Below are 23,424 nucleotides of genomic sequence, written 5' to 3'. Positions count from 1 at the left end.
AGAGCCTTCTCGGCGCCATGGATGACCTGCGGGTGCTGTGGATGCGCGACCGCGTATACACGGCTTTCGGCCTCACAGACCCTCAGCTCTTTGAGGACCTCATGACCCGCGACGACGGTGATGCCGAGGACCTCATACTGCACTTCCTTAACCAGACCAGCGACGAGGAGGCCGCCGCCACGCTCTTCTTCTACCGCAAGATGGTGCCCGAGGAGGTGGAGGTGGAGGTGGAGATTGGTGAGCCAGCGGCTGCCCCTGCTGCCGCTTTCTCCCTGCCGGGGCCACCGACCTGTGCCGGCTGACCTCGGCCTCTGGTGCAGGTTGCAGACCGTTATGGTCGCCGGCCCCGACTCCCACAGTCCGCTTGGAAAGGCAGCCTCGAGTGAACAGTCAGAGCAAACACTTATTTAGTACTTAGCCTGTCCCGGGTGCAGTTCCATGCGTTGGTATCAGCTCATTAATGGTATGAAGTGGGGAAATGATGTTACCCCATTTTACACGGGAGCAAGCTGCAGCCCAGAGGCTTGAACAACTCATGCACTTAGGTCCCACAGGCCGTGCAAATTCAAGAGCAGGACCCAGTGCCCAGCGGCAGGCCATAGGTGTGAGAGAAGCAGCCCTGGGAACGAGGCTCCCTCTCCTTGACAGGGGCAGGGGCTGCAGAGGGTCGCAAGAGCAGTCCTTTCTATCTCCCCAGGCTCTTGACATGCAATTGTAGAGGGATGCCTTCATGAAATACCATAAACCACAGCCCATTTGCCCTGGCAGGGTAGCTCCGTTGGTTGGATGTGCCCAGCTGTTGGTTCCCTCCAGACGGGTCACAGGCAGAAATCAGGCAGTGAATGCAGGCATCCTGTGGGTAACCGCTGTCAGTTTGGTGTGTCTCCTGCCAGATCTTTTCCAAATCAGTCCTGCTGTCTCTGTATCTGTCTCTCTGTATAATGATATACATGCAATGCTAACAAACAGACAGAAAATTCCTAAAGGAATTTTAGGAATTTTCATCAATAAGGTCATTATATACAGGGTCTGGCACAAATAATACACTTTTTTAAAATTACAAAATCTTTTATTACAAAGTCATAAGCATGTCATTCTGTAACATAACAATATTGCACTCAAGTTCACCATACGACATTTTAGGCGAACTGTTCAAATTAAAATAATTTTAATTTTTGAATAACACTATCATTATTATTGTGGGTAATATCATTATCATTATCAATAAAAATGATAAATTATTACACCCATATTACCCTGCCAACTACACTCAAGCAGGCCTTCTTTCTGCCTGACCCTATATGTGTGTGTGTAATATGAATATACATATTCATATATGTATACATACACATGCATATGTACACTTTGAGGGATAGGTGTATGAAGGTGGGGTTGTTGCTTTAGTGGGTGTGTGCACTTGCGGTGTGAGTAGGTCCTGCCAGCCCATGCCCAATGCCGAGAGGTACCTGCCTGTGTGCCAGGAGCCTCGCCCCCACTGGACGTGGTCAATCTTTATATTCTTTCCTATGGATGAATGGTGGATGTGCTTCCTTATGATAATTGGCATTTCAGTCCTTAGTGGAGCTGAGCGTCTTTTTAAATGCGTTTTGGTCGTTAATATTTCCTCTGGGCTGGCTGTCCCTATGTGATCATTCTTGTGTCCTTCGTCTCCGGGAGAATTTGTGCAAGTCTTCTTCCCTGAGTCAGTTAAGGCAGCCTCGGGTATTTCTGTATGACCGCGTTGGTTTACAGACTGGTCCCGATGTGGAGAGCCAGGAGAGATGGAGAAGGGCAGATGCAGAGGTGAGAGGTTTAACAAGCAAGGGGGCTGCCCTCTGCGGCTTGTTTTGGGCGCCAGCACGACTAGGCCGTCTCAGCCAGCCATGATCTTAGTTTATAGAGAGGCCTCCACTGGGCTCAGTCACGGTCACCATCCGGAAGGTCTCAGCCCCAGGTAGCTCTTAGGCTGTGTCCTTGAAAATGCCTCCCGCCGCAGGACGGTGGGCAGAACCTGCTTCACACGCCGAGTGCAAGGAGGGTGAAGGGCAGCCCACTGACCCCCAGCCAACTTCCGGGTAAACCGGGGTCACTTCCGCTCAGGGGCCTCTAGCGGACAAACGAGCGGGGCTCTTCCGCCTCGCCCTGTCCTTCGGCTCCCTGGGCTCTCAGAGTGAGACAGTCATGGCTTTTTTCTTTCTTTCCATGTACGTGGCTGTGAAGATAGCGACGCTCCTGCCGCGTCTGAGGAGGAAAACGAGGAAGAGTCGGAGTCTCAACAAGTCGGGGCCGTTGATAAATCGTCAGGTGTGGTCGCAGGTCGCGCCGGGCCGCGGCAGTGCGGAGGGGCGTGGCCGGGCCCCAGGTCGTTTCCGCTTCCCACTGGGAGGGAGGCGGGGCTTGGTGGGACGCACTCTCGAAGGCTGCGCCCGGGAGCATCGATTTGATTCCGAAGCCACCCCAACTGCCCACAGAGCCTTTCCAAGTGACAGCGGAAGTGTCCGGGGAAGGGCTCTCTTCTCTGTAATACCCGGACTCGTCCAGAACTCTCGGGGCTGGTGCCCCCCAGGGTTTCCGGGTCTGTCCCAAGTAACAGTGGACTTGGGAGATACGTGATCGTTTTTATTTTTGTTTCACCCCTCCACAAATTTCGAGTTTCATAATGGAAAAGGAGTAAATGCTACCATGTTAGCTTCAGTTCTCGTTGTGATGAAAAGTCTCCTTTTTCAGTGAAACTCTGAGAAGTCACTCGGTGGACAGTTACACACACACATACACAACACTAAATCTCTGATTGGGGACCTAGTGGACAAAACCGCAACACAAATCCTAGTTATAATGTGAGTCCGGGCTACGATAGACCCATTTGTAAATGCAAGGACGGCTTTTTGGAGCCACACCCGTTGAGTGAAATGCGTTGTACAAAGTGCTCGTCTGGTCTGATGGAAGAGAACCCAGCTTTCTGACTGGTGTCTCTTGCGCGTTGAATAATGTTTTGCAGTTAAGAATTTGCTGTTGAAAGACAATTCCATATTTCCATCTTTAATCAGCGTAGCGGGTGCAGAAGTGGACAAAGAGAATTTGGAAAACTTGCCTGCCAAGGTACGCGTGCTTTCTTCCCCTCTGGGGGGTAATGGGACTTTTCTGCCTTCTGATGCGTCTGAGTAACTGACACAGTTCGGACAAAGGACCTGCCATGTGGGAGTGGAGATGACAGACTTCTGTGCGGTGGTCCCGGAGGCTGCCCTCCAGCCCAACGCTGTGCCATGGTGGCCCCCAGAGCCCAGACAGGCTTCTGGACTCGTGGCTGCAGGTTGTTTTGGTGTGAGAGCGTGGACCAGAGTCCATGGGGACAGGCAGACCGGGTAGAGCCCAGTGGCCCACAGTGCGAGCCTCCCCCGGGGGGGGAGGACATGGACACCGCCATTCTCCCAGCATCTCTGTGGGACCCCTTGTATGAAGTGTTGCCCATCAGGGAAGCCCACCTGAGCGCTGACGTTCAGGGTTTTCACTGGGGTCAGTCACATAGGCATGAGGTGCTGCGTGTATGACCTCAAGTCCTCAGTGTCCGGCACCCCAAAGGTCACACTGCTGAAGTATTAGTGCGGGCCCTGGGCAGACAGAAAGCAGTGACACCGGAAATCACTTGGTTAGCGTCCACTGTTGGACAGGAGGACCCCAGTCCCCAGGGATAGAAAGGCTCTCAAGTCAGGTAGGATATTCCACAGTCTAGCAGGTCATCACCCAGCAGCTGTCCAAGGGCCCGACTGCAAACCTCAGCAGGTGCAGGGTCTGGGCGGCCCAGACCCGCTGAGCTGGCCCTTTCCTGTGTGGACCTGGGGGTGGGATTAAAGCTGAGATGCAAACACTCAGCCTGACCTGTGCTGAATGAGGCCACACCGACCTGCCCCAGGCATGCCGCCTGTCCCCAAAGCTGGGCCAGGCCTGGGCGGTTGCAGTGTGTGGCCTGGAGAACCGGCTGGGTCGGCTGATGGAAGGGCGGCTGCGTGGGAGTTGGCAGAAGTGTCCGGGTGTGGTTCAGCCCACGTGTTGCTGCTAGTGCCTGCCGTGTCACAGCTGTGTCTGAGTGGTGGGCAAGTGACTGCGGACCGTGGCACTGAGGGGACAGCTCAGGGGGATGTTAGGCTGTTTGCGGGGTGGATCATCTTGGGGTGACGGGTTTCTTCCCTCTGTTTCAGAGAACTGTCACCCAAGTTGTGGACAAGATGTATCTCCACGTGCTGTGCGCTCCTGTTCCCGAGGAGTTTCTGGACCAGAATGTGGTGTTTTTTCTGAGAAATACGAAAGGTATATTTCTGGTGTGTGCCCACGATTGTGGGGCCTGCACACACCTGTGTGTTTTTGTGAGTGTAAATCTCTGCACACTCTTGAGAGTGTGACTTTTTATTAGAAGAGTCCTCATTTTCCATGGATTTTGTAGGTACACATTTACATGCTAACTCAGATTTCTCGGTAATGCCCAAATCAAGACCTGTAATGCTTTCGCAGTCGTTCCAGATGCATGCCGAGGGGGAGACAGCAGCCACTCCACACGCACGTTCCCCGCTGACGTGGCTGAAACAAGGCGACGCCCTGTCGTCTTATTGCAGCTTCCCTGTGAACAGGTGCCCTTACGGTGACCTGTGTGGGGCCATGGTTGCACAGTGCTCAAGGCCGTCCAGCGTCCCTGAGCTCAGGGAGGCCGGGTGTGCCTCGGGGAGGAAGCCTGCAGTGCTGGGTAGGCCCCTCCGGTGGTGGTGCGGGGGAGAGAGCGCTGTGGGGCGTGAGGTCAACGGCAGTGACCCAGTCACACCCAGCAGTTGGGGGGCTTCACCTGGATTGTGCCCCAGAGAGTTCAGAGACCGGAGTCACACGGGAGCCCAGCCCCACACCTCTCCTGGGGACAGTGGCCCAGTAGTCACCAACTCAGTGTTCCTGGAGCTTCGTAGAATGGAGCTGCTGTGAATAATGAGAACTGACTGTGTTAATCTATTCCTAGTTCTGTTTATAATTTGTCAGTTGGAGATTCAAAATGACATGACCCCGAGTTGTAAAATGAGCTCTGGTGGGTGCTCTTTGCATGGCTCCTCAGAGGCCCGTTCGCCCTGGAGGGCAAGTCTGGGCGAGATGTTCCTGCTGCGTCCCCGCTGCGCTCAGCCGTCCTGGGCGCCCCCCGGGGCTGCTGCTGTCCCGTCTGAAGAGTCTGACCCTGGCTCTTTCTCTTGCTGCATCCGTTCAGGCCAACTTCCCACTCCCCCCTCCGAGCTACATTTTAGGACACACCCTACATTTTAGGACAACCCTTACGTTTCTTTTCTTTGTTCTGAACTTTGGTGGCGCTTTGGAGAGGACCTCACAGCCAAGCGCTGAGCTCCTGTCACCCGTTCTCCCCCGGCAGGTGGGAATGAGCGGGAGCAACCGGGGCAAGCAGAGGCTCCGCACTGAGCAGCCTCACTCTGCCTCGAGAGCTTGCCACCCCCCCACTTACAGGGCTGTTCCCGTGACTTTGGGACTCCCAGCGCACCTGCTCCCTTGGGCAGGGCACCCAGGCGTCACTCCCGGCTTTACTCCTGCTCATCGTCACCTCACTTGCCTCTTTAGGGCGCTCTCACTGAGGTCAGGCTCTCTTCCTTTTTCATACTGGGTTCTGACACAGTTTCCCTTTAAAATAAATTGAAGTAAAGAAGCATTTGATACAAAGAAATATGTTCAGCAAAGAACAGTGCACAGCTTTGGTTGGTGTATTAGTTGTGTTTCCATTTTTCCCCTCGATGAGGAGACCCAGGAAAGTGCCACGTCCAAGTGGCATTTGAATGCCTGCCGGCTGATTGACTCTTGGTCAGTGCAGTAAATTCGTGTCCAGTCAGACCTAGTTGGAAGGGTGGCCTGTTACTGAAAATGTCTTTATGAAGACCCCACAACTCAAAAGGCGCGTTGCCAATGAACTGGGGAGGCGTCGACCGGGAGGCAGGGACGGGCACAGCAGGGCCCCAGCCTAGTCTCTAGGAGCCCCAGTCGCTTCTGTTCACATCTGGCTGTAGACACCCTACCAGGCCGGCTCATTGGGGCGGTTCTCGGGCATTGCTTGTGCCAACCCGGGGCTACCAGCGTCCGTGTCCTTTTGAGTTTCTCGGAGGCCAGGGCATCTGTCTGACTAGAAAGTAGCGTGCATTCTGCATCTGTGGTCGGAAGGTTCCAGGGCACATGGGAGGGGTGACTGCCACTCCACTCCACTCACCCTCGGACCTGTTCCCTCCCAGAGGCGATCTTGGAAGCCATTGACATGAAGGAGGCGATGGAGACCATGCCCGAGACTCTGGAGTATGGGGTCATCAACGCAAACGTGCTTCATTTTCTGAAAGACGTTATATGCCAGGTGAGGGCGGGCGGGGGAGGAGGTCTGGGTGTTTTTGTGGCCAAGGCGTCTGATTCGTGTGTTTCCCAGGTAGGCCGTTGGCCGTGCTGACCTTCCAGGCACTGTCTCGGGTTGTCCTTATAGTCATGCCTCTGGTGACAGACACTTGCATCCAGGGGCAACGTGAGAGCATGAGTCAGTGAGCATGACGCTGTGTGGCGATCCGTGTGACAAACTTGGGTTTCAGGTGTTCTTGCCAGCGTTGTCCTTCAATCAGCACAAGGAGGCTTCGGGCTTCACACCTGGAGAAATCTCCGACCGGCCGGAGCATTACGTAGACCTGCCGAGCGTGCCAGGGGAAGCCGTAGAGTACCACAGCATTCAGTTAATACGGGATGAGTTTTTAATGAACATCCAGAAGTTTGCAAATAGCATACAGAGGACAATGCAGCAACTTGAAGGTAAGCTTCCGTCCTCCTCCTCTTGGCTGAGCGTGATGGGTTTACGTTCAGAAGGCAATTTAAGAGTCTGGGAGCCTTTTTGCTTTAACTTATGATCGTTCTTGTTTAGATTTTCTCTGCATTGCTGCAGTTCCCCCTAAGGTTATTGTTTCTGATGTATCTTGGACTGTGTTTCATGATGGGGGTTTTCTTAAGTATCTGTTAGGTTTTGGTTGGTTCAGTTTTTAAACTGAAATTCTTTTTATAGGTTGCAACTTCAGGAACATCTTCAATAACCAAACATTTTGATTGAGGTTGACACTGGGACAGTGGTCCAGCTCTCTAAACAGTTCTCATTTGCATTCCTACCAAAGAGATTAGAATACAGACAGGTGGGGCAGGGGACGCAACACACCTTTTCGCACTGACGTGTGGAGAGAAGAGTCAGCAGATTAACTTGAACATTATCACCTATAATGGTTTTTTCCCAAACTGGTGGGTGATGGAGCACTTTTATTCTACTAGGTGAGATCAAGTTAGAAATGCCCAGCATCAGTGTGGAGGGGGAGGTGTCTGCCCTGGCGGCTGACCTGGAAACCGTGGAAGTCTTGGAGCAGAGTGTGATAAGCTGGCTGAGTCAGATATCTGCGGCTGTGGAGGGCCAGCTGAAAAAGACGCCCCAGGTAACTCGGGCAGCGCTTATGAGCATCCCCAGTGCAGCTCGCGCCCGCCTCCCTGAGAAATAGCAGGAGTCTGCACCCTGTGCGGTCTCGCCTCTTTCCGTGCTGCTTTGTGACCTCCTCGCAAGGGCGATGTAGACACTCCCGGATGCTGTTCTGGGGCTTTCTGATGGTCGTGTGCTGCCAGGTTACTTCTGCATCGATAAGGTGGTACCGTGGTTGGTCGGGATGCTCGGGCCGCCCAAGGGAGGAGGCCCAGCTCAGCCAGCTTAGATAAGAGTTTGCTGGCTCGCGTAACTGGAGAGTCCGCGGGCAGGCTGGTTTCCGGCATCGTCCAGTCGGGACTCTGGCTGTGCTTCCCTGTGACTCTCCGCTCCACCGTCCTCTCTGCGGACGCTTCCTCCTCAGGCTGGTTTCCTTCCTCGTCCAGAGAAAGATGGGGTGTTTTTGTCTGGCGTTCCCAGCCCCAGTTCTGGGACTCACTCTGGTCCGACTGTCCTGGGTCAAGGGTCAGTCCCCGGAGTCTTCGTCTAGCTCGGCCCCTCGATGGACCACTTGGGAGCAAAGGGTCAGGTGCTGGAGAAACAGCCGTAGGTGTCACATTAATGATGGTAGTCATTTGTGTGTTCCTGTCGCCTCTCAGGGTAATGGTCCTCTGGCTGAAATTGAGTTCTGGAGGGAGAGGAACGCCACTCTCAGTGCGCTGCACGAACAGACAAAGCTGCCTGTGGTCAGGAAAGTCCTGGACGTGATCAGGGAGGCGGACTCCATGATCGTGGCCAACCTGCAGCCGGTCTTCACGGAATTGTTCAAGTTGCACACGGAGGCCTCGGACAACGTGCGGTTCCTTTCCACCGTGGAGCGCCATTTCAAGGTGCTATGCTGGGGAATGCCACCTCTTAGATTAGGTTTCACATGGGGTTAATGTCCTTGTAAAAAAGTCAGCATTGTAAAGATTGTTGTAGAGACACACAACATTCATTATTTTAACCACCCGTAAGTACACCGTTCAGTGGCACTGAGTGCACACCCAGTGCCGTGTGCCTGTCAGCACCGCCACCATCCAGAGCCTCTCCACGTCCCCAGCACGAGCTCCGTGCCCCTCAGACAGCAGCTCCTCCCTCCGCCCAGCCCCCAGCGGCATCTCCTCTAGCTCCTGCCCCTCGGGTTTGCCTGTGGTGGGGGCCCACAGAGACGAGGTCAGGCACTGTGTGCCCTTCTGTGTCTGGTTAGTGTCTGGCTTATTGGACTCTGTGTCTGGTTTCCCAGGCCTTTTGCAGGGCAGCCTGGGTCAGAGTTGCCTTCCTTTCTAAGGCTCATGATGTTTCGTTGTGTGACTGGGCCTTGTTTTGTTACCCACCACCTGGTGGCGGCTCTGGGCCATGGCTCCCTGCTAGCCACCATGAATATGCCCTGGTGACACAGGCACACGGGTGGCCTGTTTGACCCCCTGTGTTTGGTTCTTTGGGCTGTGCCCCTGGGGTGGAACTGTGGGTCCTGTGGTGATTCTGGTAAATGGTTCTGTGCACCATTTTGCATTCCCACCAACACTGCACGGGTGCCCCTTCACTTCGGGGGGTCCTTTTCTTTGCTGAATTTATTACGCATAGGCACGGCATGCCGAGTCCCGGAATCATTATTCTTGTCCCAAGAACCAGGGCAGTCAGAGCCCCGTTTGTGTGCTGAGGGCGTGGTGTGTGTGTGCAGAGCCAGGGGCAGGCTCAGCCCCGATGCCCGGGTCTGTGTGTGCAACCTCCCAGCCACTTCCTCTTCCGGGAAGTGGGGACAAGGAGAAAACTTAGCTTACACGGTTGCTGGAAGTTTCGAATGAGCGCATGTATCCATAGCACTTGATGCCAAAAGCATCAGGGAGGCAGCCGACCCAAGCCCCACTGTGCGCGTGGGACCAGTGTAGAAGCATGTTCATGTGTGCATGTGTGTGCACACGGGTACACACATGAATACACACACAAGGGGTGGAGTGGATGTGGTGTGACCCCTGGTAGAGCCCAAGGGCTTGTGGTCGGAGTGGGGCCTGCTGCTGAGGTGCCGACGTGGTGACGGCAGCATCTCCTCTTCTGCCGAAGGCGTGATGTGTGGAGCTCGGAGGGCCGGGCTCCCGTCCCTCCTGGGCCGCCTCCCCGGTTTTGCCCTCCCCTACCTTCCTTTACATTGACTTCGCACTTACTCATGGTATCTGCGTGTGCACGTGTGTGCGAGTGTGCAGCCTGGCCTCGTCATAGATGATGGTGTCTGCGCCGTCGGGGGTGTCGTGTGCCAGCCGCACATGTTTCCCTGACACGAGTTAGAATAAGCGCGGCTGTGGGAGTCCCGGGTGCCACCAGAGTTGCCACACTTCTCACCAGGGACACACAGCTCAGAGAACCCGCTGTGGTCCCTGCAGCGTGGCAGCTCGATGCGTTCGCTGGCACTGTGGTTTACACGTGCAGGTGCGGTGTGCGTGTACACATTTATCGCACCTCTGCACGTTGCTTTGTCTCCTTTGACTGTGAAACTCTCCCCGACAGTCCGTGCAGGCCTGTGTTAAACTTGCTTGTTCACCACGTTCTCCCACACTCGGTGTGTTTGGGGGGGCTGGGAAGAGCGCAGCCCCGCTCTCTGGACGCACTGATCTCTTTGGCCCCGAGGCTGGGGCTGCTGGCTCTACCTTCTCTCCCGCATGTGTCTCTCGCCCAGAACCTCACGCATGGGTCCAGCTTCCCCGTCGTCCTGGACACCATCCCGTCCATGATGAGTGCGCTGCGGATGGTGTGGACCATCTCCCGGCACTACAACAAGGACGAGAGGATGATCCCGCTCATGGAGCGCATCGCCTGGGAGATCGCCGAGCGGGTCTGCCACGTGGTCAACCTGCGGACCCTGTTCAAGTGAGGAGGGGCGGCGCTCCCGTTCCCTCGAGGCTGTTTTCTGTCTGTGTCTCCTGCTCGGTGTGTGTTTTCGGCCCACGCTGTGGCAGTTGTCAGTGCTCTGTCCCTTCTGTGGCCAAGGCTTTGCCTGCTGTGTGGGTGTGTGGTGACTTTATTTTACTCAGATCTTCAGAGAGACCAAGGCGCGGGGTCCGGAAGTCCTCAGTTCTGAGCCCAGACCCCTTCAGGTGGAGCAGCCTCTGAGGGGCCCGTGGTGGAGGCGACCCAGACCCTTCTTCACAAAAAGCCCACCCCCTGGCAGGGGCCAGGGGCCCCCGGTTGGCAGTGGCGCTCTGTCTCGGCCGGGGCAGAACGGCCCGCAGTCCTGTTTGTCCCGGCCTGACGCCTGGGCTGCAGGCCAGGGCCAGGCCGTAAAAATAATCTGTGTAGGTGACTCGGGCACCAAACTCTCGGTCTCATCGTGTTGCTCCGGGGTGGCAACCCTACTGCCGGTATGAGCCTGGGGCCCAAGGCCACCTGCCCGGCTCGGTCAGAAAGCTCCCCAGGCGAGCCTCTGCTTGGGTGGGCAGCTGGTGGCAAGGTCGGCCTGGGCTGCAGCTTGGAACTGCTGTCGCATCTGCGATACTCGTGCCAGAGCAGCCCTCGCCCGGGGACTTTTCGCAAAGAGGCCGTGAACTGGGGCTCTGCTCCTCAGGTCGCTCCTCAGGTCGACTTCGCCCCTTGGAGCCCTGCTCCTGGGGGACCTTGGCGCAGGGCTGCCGCGTGTCTGGCCCCCCTCACCCGGTCTCTCTGATCACAGGGAAAACCGAGCGAGCGCACAGCACAAGGTCACGGAGGCCAAGAAGACCCTTGTCCTGTGGAAGAAGGCCTATTTTGAGACCAGGGCCAAGATTGAGGCTTCAGGGAGAGAGGCCCGGTGGGAGTTTGACCGGAAGCGGCTGTTTGAGCGGACGGATTACATGGCCGGCATCTGCCAGGACCTCGCCAACGTTCTGCAGGTGGGGAGGCCAGGGTGCGTCTGCTTCAGCACATGTGCAGGGGGTCGGATGGAGAGCAGGGGCTGTTTTCAAAAAAACATTTATGCCCATTTATTTGGGAAATCACAACCGATGAGGCACATTGTTGCAAGGCCATAGGGGCGGAGGGAGAGACAGACCTACGTACGGATCATACTCTGTCTGAAAACCAGCACTTGGGAATTCAGTCTTCCCGAGAATTCCCGGGGCGCTCCTGGCCTAGATTAAAGCCTTGGCCAGCTTCTCGGCCACACACCCAGCCGATCATGCCCGAGAGCAGCAGTTCTGGCGGAAATGCTGAGGACCTCGAGTAGGAACAGGGTCCCAGAACTGGTCAGTGCAGGTGCCGAGGTCCTTGTGTCCCTGCAGGTGTTAACCCGGGTCCGTGCGATGGCGGGGGCGAGTCCCGTGTGCGGGGGCGGGTCTCTGTGATTGCTTCTGAAGGGTCAGACGTGAGAAGGCGCTCCTTAGTGACGAGCAGTGTTGGCGAGGCACTTTGACCTGCAGGTGTGAAGGGCCCGGGGCCGAGAGGAACGTGGACCTGAGAGAGGGCCCAGGGGCTGCAGGGCGGCAGGGGGAGAGGAGTGTGGGGAGAGGGTTGGGCAGGTAGGGAGGCCCGAACGGGCAGGCTGGAGGAGTGGTCAGGGCGTCCGGGTCTCGTCCTGCGCACAGTGGGCACAGTGCCGCATGGCACCGCAGGGCTCAGCCTGGGAGCAGGTCACTGGTGTGACGCGTCCCTGCCCTCAGACAGATCTCAGACTGAGACCCATTTGCAGTGAGAGTGTTCGAGGCAGAACCGAAAAGTGACTGACCCCTGTGTTTTGTTTGATCGGACAGGTGATGGAGGAATTTTATAACATATTTGGGCCAGAGCTCAAGGCAGTGACGGGGGATCCCAAGCGCATCGACGATGTCCTGTGCAGGGTGGACAGCCTGGTCACCCCCATGGAAAACCTGACTTTTGACCCCTTCAGCATCAAGTCCTCCCAGTACTGGAAATACGTGATGGATGACTTCAAGGTGGAAGTTCTGGCAAGTACCCAGCTGCTCCGTTGACCTGATCTTGGACGTGGACGCCGTGGTTTTCCTTATTAAATTGGTCGGGGTATTTAGTTACGCCTAGGTTCTTGTTTTTTCTTTTAAACCACAGAGATTAATACCTGCTCTTTTTTTGTAAAAAAACAAAACAAAACATGGAAACAATACAGAAGAGCATAGGACAAAAGTGAACATTCACTCCCGGTCTTCTCTGTTCCCACTCCTTCTCGCTGAGATGAGCGAGTTGAAGTCACACTAGACACAGCAGCGTTTCTGCCGAGGCGGGCGGGTGGAGTGACCAGGGAGGACACGGGAGGGCTGGCCGAGAGTGGGACTGCCGTCCGTAGCAGCAGGAGCCTGAAGGCTGTTGACCAAGGGAGCAGCATGGTAGGAATTAGGCTTAGTGAGGTTCTCCTGGCCTCAGCACAGGTGGGTCGAGCTGGGCAGGGGGTGCCACAGGAGGTTCTAGCATGCTGTGTGGGCGTGGCTGCGGGGGTGGGGGCGGCTGGAGGTGAGAGTGGGACCTCACTGCACCAGGTGGACGGGCCGCTCCCTCTCTCCCTGTGGGGAAGCACCGCCCCATGTTGTGTCTTGAGTAATTGTTTTTTAATTTTTTAATCCCAGAGTATCGCTTTACGTGGACAGGCCCAGACTGTCCTACTTGGTTATATAAACGTTTTCTCTTTAACTGTATTCAACTATTCTCAGCTTCTACTTCATTGTAACCGACATTCATTCTTAAACTGAACTTCCCCGGAAGCTGCTGAAGCCCTAAAGGGCTCCTGGTGGGAACGAGCGGCCCTGAGCTGGGCCCCTCCATCCCCACCTTCGCTGGTGGTTTCCACCGCCTGTGCTTCCCCCAGGAGGGGGCCTGCCAGTGCAGCTGTTTCCTTCTCAGACGTGACTGTCCCGGTCCTCCTGCCCCTTGGCCTTGCTGTCAGCTAACAGTTTGGTGATGACTTCGGTTAAGTTCTCGGTTGGAGCTGACTCTCTGTGCCCGTGCGAAGGAAGCCACCCCGCCGCGCCGCCTTTCCCGTCCCAGCCTTCATTCTCCCGCCGCCAGCCGTTGCCTTTCTTTTGTATTCCCTGCTCATCGGCCTTTGCGTTATGTATTTTCCCAGTTGCTCTGACGTCTCAGCCCCACACCTGTCAGTGGTGGGTCCCCTTTGCCGGAGAACAGCGATGCTGTCGCTTTGTGGGGGGTCCTCTCCCGGAGCCCGCCGCTGCTCTGCCCCACCCCCGACTCGTCTGCTTTCAGGGCAGGTGCCCCACGCTTTCTCTCTTCTCTCACCTGTGCTGGGTCCTGAGTTCTAGACTTCACTCCCCTCTGTCCTTGTCTGCTTCTCTGTTCTGTAGAGCACATTGCTCAGGGACTCCCTGAGAGCTAGCAGGAAGTCACACACTTTCTGAGTCTTGTGTTTGTGGGCTCCGCAACAACAAGCATAGAAGTCCAGGTTGAGAGTAACTTTTCCTCCCAAAGTCAAAGGCGTCCATCACTGCCGTCTCTCTCCCAGTGCTGCCGGAAGTCTGATGTCATTCTGATTTCGTTTTTCTAGCGGTAGCCTTTCCCCATTTAGAGTGGGGTGGGGGTGCGGAGGGTGCACCAGGGCCTGGCTGTGTGGGGTGGGGAAGGCACCCTGTCTACCCCTCCTCTTCCTGGCGCCTCCAGAGCTCAGCCCCCCAGAAGTTTCCTGGGGAGCAGAGGACTCCTGTCACCAGCATGAGGGGTGACCCTCTGCCTTCTGTAAAGTTAGCCCCTCCCCTTCCAAAAACTCCTGAAGTGCCCCCTCTGCTGTCGTGCCCTCTCCCGCGTCTCTGTCTCCATAAGTTTGCACTTTGAAACCTTCCTTTTCCGCCATTTGAACTGGCTGAGGGTGAGTGGGGAGGAAGCAGCCCGTCTGCTGCCCTGGGCTGGACACCGCCCCCACTACAGTCCCCGGGACCCCTGGGGCACTAGTTGGCTTTTTGCTTTTTTTTTTTTTTTTTTTTTACCATTTTGCTTTTGCAGGGTAATGACATTGGACTGTTTTCTTGACTTTTTTTTTGTTTCGGCAGGTTATTGAGAAAGAAGCAAAAAATTTTATTGATGAATCTTTCAAGACGCTTCGATCGGCTGAGGCAGCATTTGACATGCTCTTAAAGTTTAAGCATATTCGTTCGCGGGAGGCCATTAATCGGCAAATGATGATGAAGTTTAATGATATTCTTGCCCAGTATTGCAAAGAGGTAAACGAGAAATCTTTAGCTGCTGTCACAGCAAAGATGTGCTTGGCAAAATGTGAACAGTCGAATTGTTCTGATATCTGTCGTCTCCATCCAAATTCAGAGAAATGGTGGCGTTTTCCCAGGTCCGTCCCGTAACGCAGGAACCAAAGCAAAGTGGGTCCGTCCCTTCAGTGGAGAGACTCAGTGACAGTGTATCAGGTGTGACAGGGTACACCTCGCGTTGTGATCGCGACGGGCCCTGGGCGCGTGAGGTGTTGCGGTGGGCACCGTAATGACGGCAGTGATTGCAGCTCACCACACGCAGAGGGCACGCGTGTGTGTACGTGTTCACTCAGGAAGTGCCTCTGGTGCTTGTATGTCCCACGTGCAGTGTCGGGCACAGAGGGGCAGGAGAGTGAAGCTCAGATTCTGCCTTTAGAGAAGTCAGTGTCTAGTGGGGGAGTCGGATGGGAAGGTGCTTCCTGTTATATTTGGAAAATGAAATGAGACCCAGGAAATGGCTACATTGACACGAGGCAGGGTCCAGTAGAGGGGTCTAGGGATCGTCCGCCGCGTTAGTTTTTCACTGCTGCTGCTACGGATCCCCACAGACTGAGGGACCGAAAACTGCACCCATACGCTACTTGACATTCATTTCCAAAGCGCGGAAGTCAGCCACCGTTTCACTGGGTTTAAATCAAAGTATCAACCAGCAGGAGCCTCCTGGGGGAATTCATTCCCTGGTGACTCCGGGTTTCTGGAGGTTCACAGTCTCCTCCCACCTTCAAAACCAGCAGTGGCCAGTCCCACCCCGACCACCCTGCCCCTCCTCCTGCTTGGAGGGCCCTTGTGAGTGCAGCACTCACCCGGTCAGTGCAGGGGCAGCTCCCTACTTCGGGGTCTGGGGTCCCGGGTCTGGCAGCCTCCGTTCCCTTTGTCCTGTGATGCAGCGTATTTACAGTTCTGCGGACCAGGGCCTTTGGGGGGCTGTCATTCCCCCCCACTCCTAATACCCAGAAGAGAGTGGGGAAATGCTTTTAAAGTGCAGGTCCAGGCTGTGTGGTCCCACGATCCCACTTCTGGGCACATGCCCAGAAGAACTGAAACCAGGACCTCGAGAAATTTTTGCATACCTGTGTTCACACAGCTTGTTCCCAGCAGCCCGGGGGGCGGGGGCAAGTGTCCTTTGATGGGTGAGCAGCTTAGCAAAATGTGATATGTCCATAAAAGAAGGAACTGTTGCTCAGCCTGAAATGGGGAAGAGATTCTGACATTTGCTGCAGCATGGATGGCCCTGGAGGACATCCTGTTAAATAAGCCAGCCACAAAAACAACTTGTGTGTGATTTCCCTTATATGCTGAGTCGGCAGTGGGCAGGGCAGGGCAGGGGCGGGGACGGGGCGAATGTTTCGCAGGCACAGGGTTTCCGGGTGGGGACAGTGGGAGCGTTCGGGAGGCCGCTGGGGTGACGGGTGCCTGACTCCGTGAGTGCGCGCGATGCCGCCGACCTGTGCAGTGAGAGTGGCTGAAGTGGTCAGTTTTAGGTCTGTTTTACCACAATTTCAAACTATATAAGAATGATAAAGCCTCAGCAGCGTGCACACTGACACAATTCCTGTCTAGAGCAGGTTTCAGAACTTCTGATAGGTCAGGTGAATGTGTGTAGTCTATAATGATAAGGCAATTTGGAAAGTTCGACGTATTAAATAATAGAAAGAGTTATGGGGAAAATACAAGAGAACTATGAATTCAGAAGTAGTCAGAACACTCTTCTTGACTGACTCTTGACACTCCAGTGCTCATTCCTCCGAGCCGAGTGCCTCTTGGCTGAACGGCGATGCTCCTCGTTCACAGTGCGCGTCGGATTGCTTTCCAGATCGACACTGTCAACAAAATCTTCACGGAGAACCTGGACAGCCCGCCGCTGTACAAGAACCACCCTCCTGTCGCCGGCGCAATCTACTGGGAACGGTCTCTGTTCTTCCGGATGAAACACACCATCCTCAGGTTCCAGGAGGTGGCAGAGATCCTGGACAGTGACCGGGGAAGGGAGGTGCGCTCCGTGGCTGGGACTGCCTCTACTGTGTGTCCCAGGAGCCAGTGAGATGCCCATGTGAGAAGCAGCTCACGCTCAGATCCCTGCCTGAGACTTCGGGGGTCCCCTCTGTGGTCCCTGATTCAGGGCTCAGACTTAAAATGCCCTTTTCATCCTTTTCCTTTGGCATCTCAATACCTGTGACATCTTCCAGGTGTAGGCCAGTGGGCTTCTCCCTGGACTTGAACTTCAGCCTCTAGAGGGTGACCACCATCTTTCTGATAATACCGCTTGTCCCTCCCTGCCTGTGGGTTTTTGTATCACAGGTGTTGACAACCCTTTTCTTTAAAAGTCCAGAGAGTAAATATTTTAGGGGTTTGTGGGTCATACACACTCAGTTGCAGCTCCTTGGCCTTGCGCTGGTAGCGGACGGCGTCCGCAGATGACGTGAAGACAGACAGGCGTGGCTTATTACCATGAGACTTTGTTGATGGTCGCTGGAACTTGAATTTCAAGTAGTTTTCACGTGCCACGAAGCATTGTCCTCTGCGATGTCCTGTTACGGGACAGCTGTGCTCAATGCAGGGGCTGCGGCAGATGCAGCCTGCAGGCCGGGGTCGCTGGTCTCTGCCCGTCGGCCCAGGGCTGCAGCCACACCATCTCGAGCAGACCCTCCAAAAGTTGTGGAATTCTGTCTACCTCCTTTCGCAGAACGCGCTAGATAATTTTTTTTTTGAGAGAGACAGATACTATCTTCAAGGACCAAATGATGCTTGTTTGAACCCTTTGGTAGGTAAAGCAGAAGTATTTGGAGGTGGGCAGGACGATGAAGAGCTACGAAGACAGAAAGTACGAGCAGTGGAGGGACGCGACGGAGCAGCTGTTGCCGGCGCTCATGAAGAAGAGTCTGCTCACGAAGGTGCGTCCCGAGTCCTTCCCGGCACCAAGTCCCAACAACACAGCCTCGCCCCTGTGGGGGTGTGGCCTTTTCCTGACACTCGCACAGTGGATGGGTGTTTCCAAAATTGAAGACGGGCCTGAAGAATCGGGCGGGTCTCCTGACTCCTTGGGCAGGCGGCTCCCCCTGAGCCTGAGTCGGGTTTGGTAACATAAACGCACGGGGTGTTAGTTGAACCACAGGGAAGAGCTGGCTGCCGACCATTTCTTACCTGCAGGAGACGCCATTTCACATGACTCTTCCTCGTCTTTTGTTCTGGGCCTGGCACGCAGCAGGTGCCCAGTGAGGCAACTCTAGGACCAGTCTGGGCCTGCTGGTTTTCGGTCTTTGGTCCCTGAAATTCCGAAGGAGGGACCAAAAGGGGCGCGATAGGGCCAGGCGGGCCTGTGAGGAGCTGACTGCCCTGGCCCTTTCAAAAGGGGCCATTGCTCCTCCCCGCCAGCCTGTCTTGTCACAGGTCATCAGCTTTCCCAGAACTGTGGGGAGCTAGAACTGTGACTTTTGTATGCAGTTGCCCGGCCATCGAAGGCGGGTGGCCAAGTGGAATTCTTTAAAAACGTCACCCATGTATGTTCTTGCTGGTCCCAGCCAGCCTCCGCATCTGTCAGGCTGGGGGACCTACAGCTGACCTCTCTCCAACCCACGTGTGACTTGGGAGGTGAACTGATTGCTCCTGGGACTGCCCCGCCCTTCCACAGGTCTCCGAGGAGGCCACGAGCTCCGACAAGGGTGCGGCTTTTGCGATCAATTTTCCCACTGCTCTCAGGGAGATCATTAATGAAACAAAGTACTTGGAACAGCTGGGATTTCCTGTCCCCGAATTGGCAAGGAATGTCGCCCTCCAGGAGGACAAATTTCTTAGGTAAAAAGCTGCTTCTCGTGAATCAGCAGTAAACTTTCCGGTCTCGGGATGCCCTCACTCCGAAACATTGCCGAGAACTGCCCCCTTCTGCAAAGTTTTCACTTACGTGCGTTTTATAACCACCAGTATTTACCACTGTAAATTAAAACTAGGAAACGTTTAAAATAATGTATTTATTCACCTATCTAAAAATAGCGATAGTGAACCATTCCGTGTTAACGTAGATAACATTTTTAATGAGATGTAACCAAGAAGGAAAGTCAGTGGGACGAGCGGCATCACCTTGCATTTCCACGGGTCTCTTGACCCAAGGCTCAGGCCGGCCCCAGGCCCTCTGTGGGCCGGCTCTACGGTGGGTTACGTCAAGCTGCTTTCGAGCCCCCTCATCCTTGCCTTGTGTCACTGTCTTCCCTGGGGTGCGCAGGTACACGGAGGGGTTACAGCGCATGCTGGACCACTACCACGTGCTGGTGGGCACGCTGAGCGAGGCCGAGGCCGTCCTCCTCGACGAGCACTCTCAGGAGCTGGTGCGGGTCTTCAGGTCGGGATACAAGCGCTTAAACTGGAACTCGCTAGGTAATGACGCACCTTGTCTGTTCCCGCCTTCTGGACCTGGAGACGGTGTTGGTTGCGCTGTGATTTCGGTGTGTGTGTGTGCATGGGGTGAATGGTTCTGTGGGGAGCATTATCAGTCCAGTCACTTTGTGGACCTGACCTCAAGGCTTCAGGGGGACGTGAGGGTGAGATGTGTGCCGTTTTGACACTGCCAACCCCGAGCTTGCTTCTCCAGAAATCAAATGGCCTTTATTTATTTTTCTAAAATGAAGATTTTAATTTTGAAATGATTATGGGTTCACACGCAGTTGTAAGAAGGAATACAGGGGGACCCGTGCACCCTTTGCCTGGCCGCCCCGCTCTGACCTGTCACAGGCCACAGTCCAGGCGTTGGCCTCGACGCGGTCGAAGCACAGAATGCCTCCTCTCTCTCCAAGTTGCGCTCACCCCCCTGCCAGCCCGCCCTTGCCTCAGCCCCCGGGAACCTCCAGTCTGTTCTCCACTTTTGTATTTTGTCATTTCGAGACTGTTATATGCCGTCTGGGGGGTTGCCTCTGTCACTCAGCACAGTTCCCCGGATGTTTCGTTAAGTGCTCGTTACCAGACTGTGGGGGTGCAAGCCCGCCAACCTCCAAGGCCTGCTCCACTGCCTCCACGGCAGGCGCCAGGGGACTGGGACGGGGCGCCTCCTGCCGGCGTCATGGCGGGGCAGTCTGGGCTCCCCGTGGGCCCTCAGCGGTGTGACTGAGGGTGAGGTCACTGTTCTGTCTGTAGTGTTTGGCTGGAGTAGGCCCACAAGTGTTTAAAGTGTCCCGTCTTGCAAGGGTGTCCCTTTCCTGGTCCTTTGACTAGAGAGAGCAAACTTGTCTTGGGGCATGTTGTTGTTACATGTGTCCCTGCCCACTGGCATTTGTGGGTCGCCAGCTGCTTTGGCTCCAGGTCCAGGTAAAAGGAAAAAGAATGGCTGTGATTCCGTGGCCCCGAGGTCACAACTGGCTCGCCCTTTCTCCACCTTTCAGCCCTGCGCCAGTTCAGCAGACGGCGCGCGCGTAGGGCTCACTTAGCAGGAGAGGTGAGGAGGGGCCGGCTTCACTCCCGCTTCTGGAGGCCACACCCCTTCTCCTTTGAAACAAGGCGCTGCCTCATCCTATTCCCCTTCCTCCTCTCCCCCTTCTCTCCATCCCAGTTTCCCTCCTCTCTCTCTCTCTTCCTCTTCCCTTCTCTTCGGTATGCAGAATGTGTGTTTGGCCTGTGGGCTTCAGACCCAAACCCCTGGCCGAAAGTCCAGCTCTACCCACAGCACTGACCCTCTTGGGGGCTTGGTGTCCTCAGCTGCAGATGGGTGTGAGCTTAGTGCCCGGTTCTCAGTGGAAGGGACCGAACGAATGGCGTAACACCGCCACGAGCTCCGGCCATCGCTGGCCCGTCGTGCGTGCTAACCCCCGGTGCACTGCTTGTGGCTTGCTGTTTACTTTTCTAAGTGGGATAGAGTACAGCGTTCCAGCTGCTGTGGCAACAAGGAGACAAGAGGGTTGGACCTTCTCCTTGTCCCCACAGTGCTTCATGTGTGATCACGCTAAAGTTTGAACAGAAGAAATAGGTCCTTTGGTTGATTCTGAGCACAGTGGTCCTTCTTCCCCAGGGGTGCCTGTGGCTCTCTGCCACCTCGATGGCCGAGGGGGGCAGGACAAGCAGGGTCCTCCTTCCTTCGAGAGGGGTGCTGCATGTTGTTACCCTTACAGATGGCAGAGGGGGCCTCAGAGAGAAAGGCCCAGAAGCCAAATACCTTTCTTCTCCTGCTTCTCTCTTCCCCAAAGGCATCGCTGACTACATAGCTCGGTGCCGACAGGCCATTGGGAAGTTCGAGTCCCTCGTGCATCAGGTTCAGAAGAACACGGAGGACATCTCTTCCAGGCTCACACTGATAGAGTCCATGAACCTCTTCAAATATCCAGTTCCGAAGATTGGGGAGGAGCTCCCAGGTAGGCCTGACCCCTTGGTTCTTTGATTATGGAAGGAGAAGAAACAACCTCTTGGTGGTGACTGTGGAGCTACACGTGCGTGTGCACACACACACACACACTCATTCCCCGAACAGAGTGGAACTACTCCAAGTGGTCTCACTCACTGACCTGTGAGGGTCATCGGTGATTCTCATGGGCTCACACTCGCTTGTCCAGACCAGGTGTTTTGAGTGGCCTTAGACTTATGGACCTGGAATTCGGGTGCAGTCAGCCCGCAGTTCAGAGAATGAGGACGTGCCCAGGGATGTGCCTGCTGCCTGCGGGGCATGGTGCACGGGCCCCAGCACGGGGGTGTGGGGGGGAGCTCCTCGCTGCCCTTCCTTCCTGCCCGGGCTCCGTCTTGGGTCTTAGCTTCTAGTGTTGCCTCATTGTCTGCTTTGGGTAGAGCTTAGAAGTTGCTTTTGTGCTTCCAAGATACACAGCTGATGTTTGGGTTGCTTTTTGAGGAATGTCCCTCCTTGTGAAGAATGGTGACAGGTGACCTCCTCTACAGGTGTGAAGGAGTTCTTCGAACACATCGACCGAGAGAGGGCCAAAGACGTGGACTACATGGTCAGGTGGTACCTCGCCATCGGGCCTTTGCTGACCAAAGTGGAGGGCCTGGTTGTGCAGAGCAACACGGGCAAGGCCCCCAAGCTGGCCTCCTACTACGAGCACTGGGAGAAGAGGCTGTACGAGGTCTTGACCCGGCTCATCCTGAAGTGAGTCCCCCTCGTTGCTTGTTCTGAGGGCCGTGGGCGCAGATTGGGGCGGTTTACACGGGCGGTTGTTGCGGGGTGCTGCAGGAGCAGAGTAGGGGCCAGGTGGGGAGGAACCCTGCTTCCGGTGGGGGCTGCTCACAGCACAGAGGGGTGACTTTCCATTTGGCTCCTGTGAGACCCTCAGAAAAGAAGCTCTCCCTCCGCCCCCTCAGCCACCAGAAAGACACGCAAGTGTCTGTGTCCCCTGGGCAGCAGAGAATTGTCGTCTCTCGGTGGTCACGAAAACCCTGGGTGACTCTCTTTCCTGCATGGAGAGAGGCTGCCGTGAAAGTCAGGGGACCCTTTCCCGTGTCCTGGTGGCCTCGAGGACAGCCCTGGCTAGGAGAGCATCATGTCCATTGGGATGGACGCCTGTGGCCCGGGCCAGCCTCACAGCGGGAAGAGGCCCGATGTAGGCGACAGCCACAGTGACGTCTGTGAAAGAAAGTGGGGGAATGTCCTGGGGCGCGAAGGGAGTGCGGCTGGGACGGGTGGTGTGCGGAGGCCACATTCGAGCCGAGGCCTGGAGACAGGAGGGGCTAAAAGGGGCAGGGCTTCTGGGCGCGAGCCTGTGTGCGGCCGTTTTTCCTGGGCCAGAGGCAGACAGCTTTGGGGGTCACCATTATTATTGAAGTATTGCCCAACTGGTAGTGAGTTATTTCCCCAAAACTGAAATCAGCTATTTGTAAGATTTAGGCCCCAGAAAGAGGACCTATCATACAGCTCGCCCTGACCTGTCCACGAGCGCCCTGGAACGGCACACTCCATGTACCAGGCTTTGTACGTGGAATCTGGTGACTCTGGGCGCTCTCCTCAGTTGCTGGGTGTGTTCTGCTCTAGTGAGGCTGCGTCTTCTTCACTAACCCTGCCCAGGAACTTGCAGTCCTTTAACTCTGTGATCCTGGGGGACGTCCCTTTGTTCCAAGCGGAAACCATCCTGACCGCCCCAGAGATCATCCTGCACCCCAGTTTGAACGAGATCAACAAGATGTGTGTCCACTGCGTCCGGAACTGCGTGGAGGTCACCAAGGTGAGGCGGGGGCGGCTGTGCTGCTGCCCCAGGGCTGGGCCCGCCTGCGGCCGACGAGCCTCCCACGCGGGTCGTGACCGGGTCCACTCTGTGGTCTGCCCAGATAGCTGTCCCCTCTCCCTGGCTCCCCGGCCTCTGCAGCGCTCTGCCTTTGGACTGTCCCAAGGCTTGATCCTGGCGCCCCCTCTTCTCTCCTTTCCCTCCCCTGCACAGTCGTGATCAGCCCTGTGGCTTTAGTACCCACGGCCCCATGGAGCCAACTGCCCAGACCTCACCACACTTCCCTGGCCCGTTACCTACTTGATGTCTCCGCTTGGTTCTTAGACGTGGCACGTCCAAGAAACAGGCCTTGCAGCCTGGTCCCACCTCGGTTTTCCCTGTCTCAGCAAACGGCACCACCTCAGCCGGATGGCTAGGGCCGAGAGCCGGGGCGCCCTCTTTGGCTCCTCACTTTCTCATCCGCCCACATCCAGCCCATTGGCAGGCACATCTCGCTGTCCAAACCCATCTCCTACTGGCTTCCTCCCCCGGTTCCCATGTGGCTGGTCTGCCCCGAGTGCTGCCGCTTTACCTGGACAAACGCAGGGTGACCCGTCCTCCA

At 55.8% G+C, this 23,424-nt stretch overlaps 1 protein-coding gene across 1 annotated transcript in view; it reads left to right on the top strand.

Annotated features, from left to right (window-relative positions):
• Positions 1 to 23,424, top strand: part of DNAH10 (dynein axonemal heavy chain 10) — a 94,800-nt gene continuing 71,376 nt past the window's right edge. The window contains exons 1-19 of the mRNA XM_037051915.1: positions 1 to 237; positions 2,221 to 2,304; positions 2,999 to 3,099; positions 4,197 to 4,305; positions 6,258 to 6,373; positions 6,600 to 6,813; positions 7,318 to 7,475; positions 8,116 to 8,346; positions 10,170 to 10,360; positions 11,160 to 11,358; positions 12,214 to 12,408; positions 14,470 to 14,640; positions 16,496 to 16,672; positions 17,448 to 17,573; positions 18,311 to 18,474; positions 18,899 to 19,050; positions 20,847 to 21,011; positions 21,547 to 21,754; positions 22,667 to 22,823. Of these exons, the coding sequence (XP_036907810.1) occupies positions 18 to 237; positions 2,221 to 2,304; positions 2,999 to 3,099; positions 4,197 to 4,305; positions 6,258 to 6,373; positions 6,600 to 6,813; positions 7,318 to 7,475; positions 8,116 to 8,346; positions 10,170 to 10,360; positions 11,160 to 11,358; positions 12,214 to 12,408; positions 14,470 to 14,640; positions 16,496 to 16,672; positions 17,448 to 17,573; positions 18,311 to 18,474; positions 18,899 to 19,050; positions 20,847 to 21,011; positions 21,547 to 21,754; positions 22,667 to 22,823 (3,138 nt within the window). The 5' untranslated portion in view covers positions 1 to 17. The remainder of the gene's footprint in view (positions 238 to 2,220; positions 2,305 to 2,998; positions 3,100 to 4,196; positions 4,306 to 6,257; positions 6,374 to 6,599; positions 6,814 to 7,317; positions 7,476 to 8,115; positions 8,347 to 10,169; positions 10,361 to 11,159; positions 11,359 to 12,213; positions 12,409 to 14,469; positions 14,641 to 16,495; positions 16,673 to 17,447; positions 17,574 to 18,310; positions 18,475 to 18,898; positions 19,051 to 20,846; positions 21,012 to 21,546; positions 21,755 to 22,666; positions 22,824 to 23,424) is intronic.

This window comes from Sturnira hondurensis, unplaced genomic scaffold (assembly GCF_014824575.4).
Source record: "Sturnira hondurensis isolate 20B ecotype Veracruz unplaced genomic scaffold, ASM1482457v3 Scaffold0007406, whole genome shotgun sequence".
In the NCBI taxonomy this organism is placed as follows: Eukaryota; Metazoa; Chordata; class Mammalia; order Chiroptera; family Phyllostomidae; genus Sturnira; species Sturnira hondurensis.
Note: the sequence above shows the minus strand (reverse complement) of the source record. Positions and strands in the feature narration are given on the sequence as shown.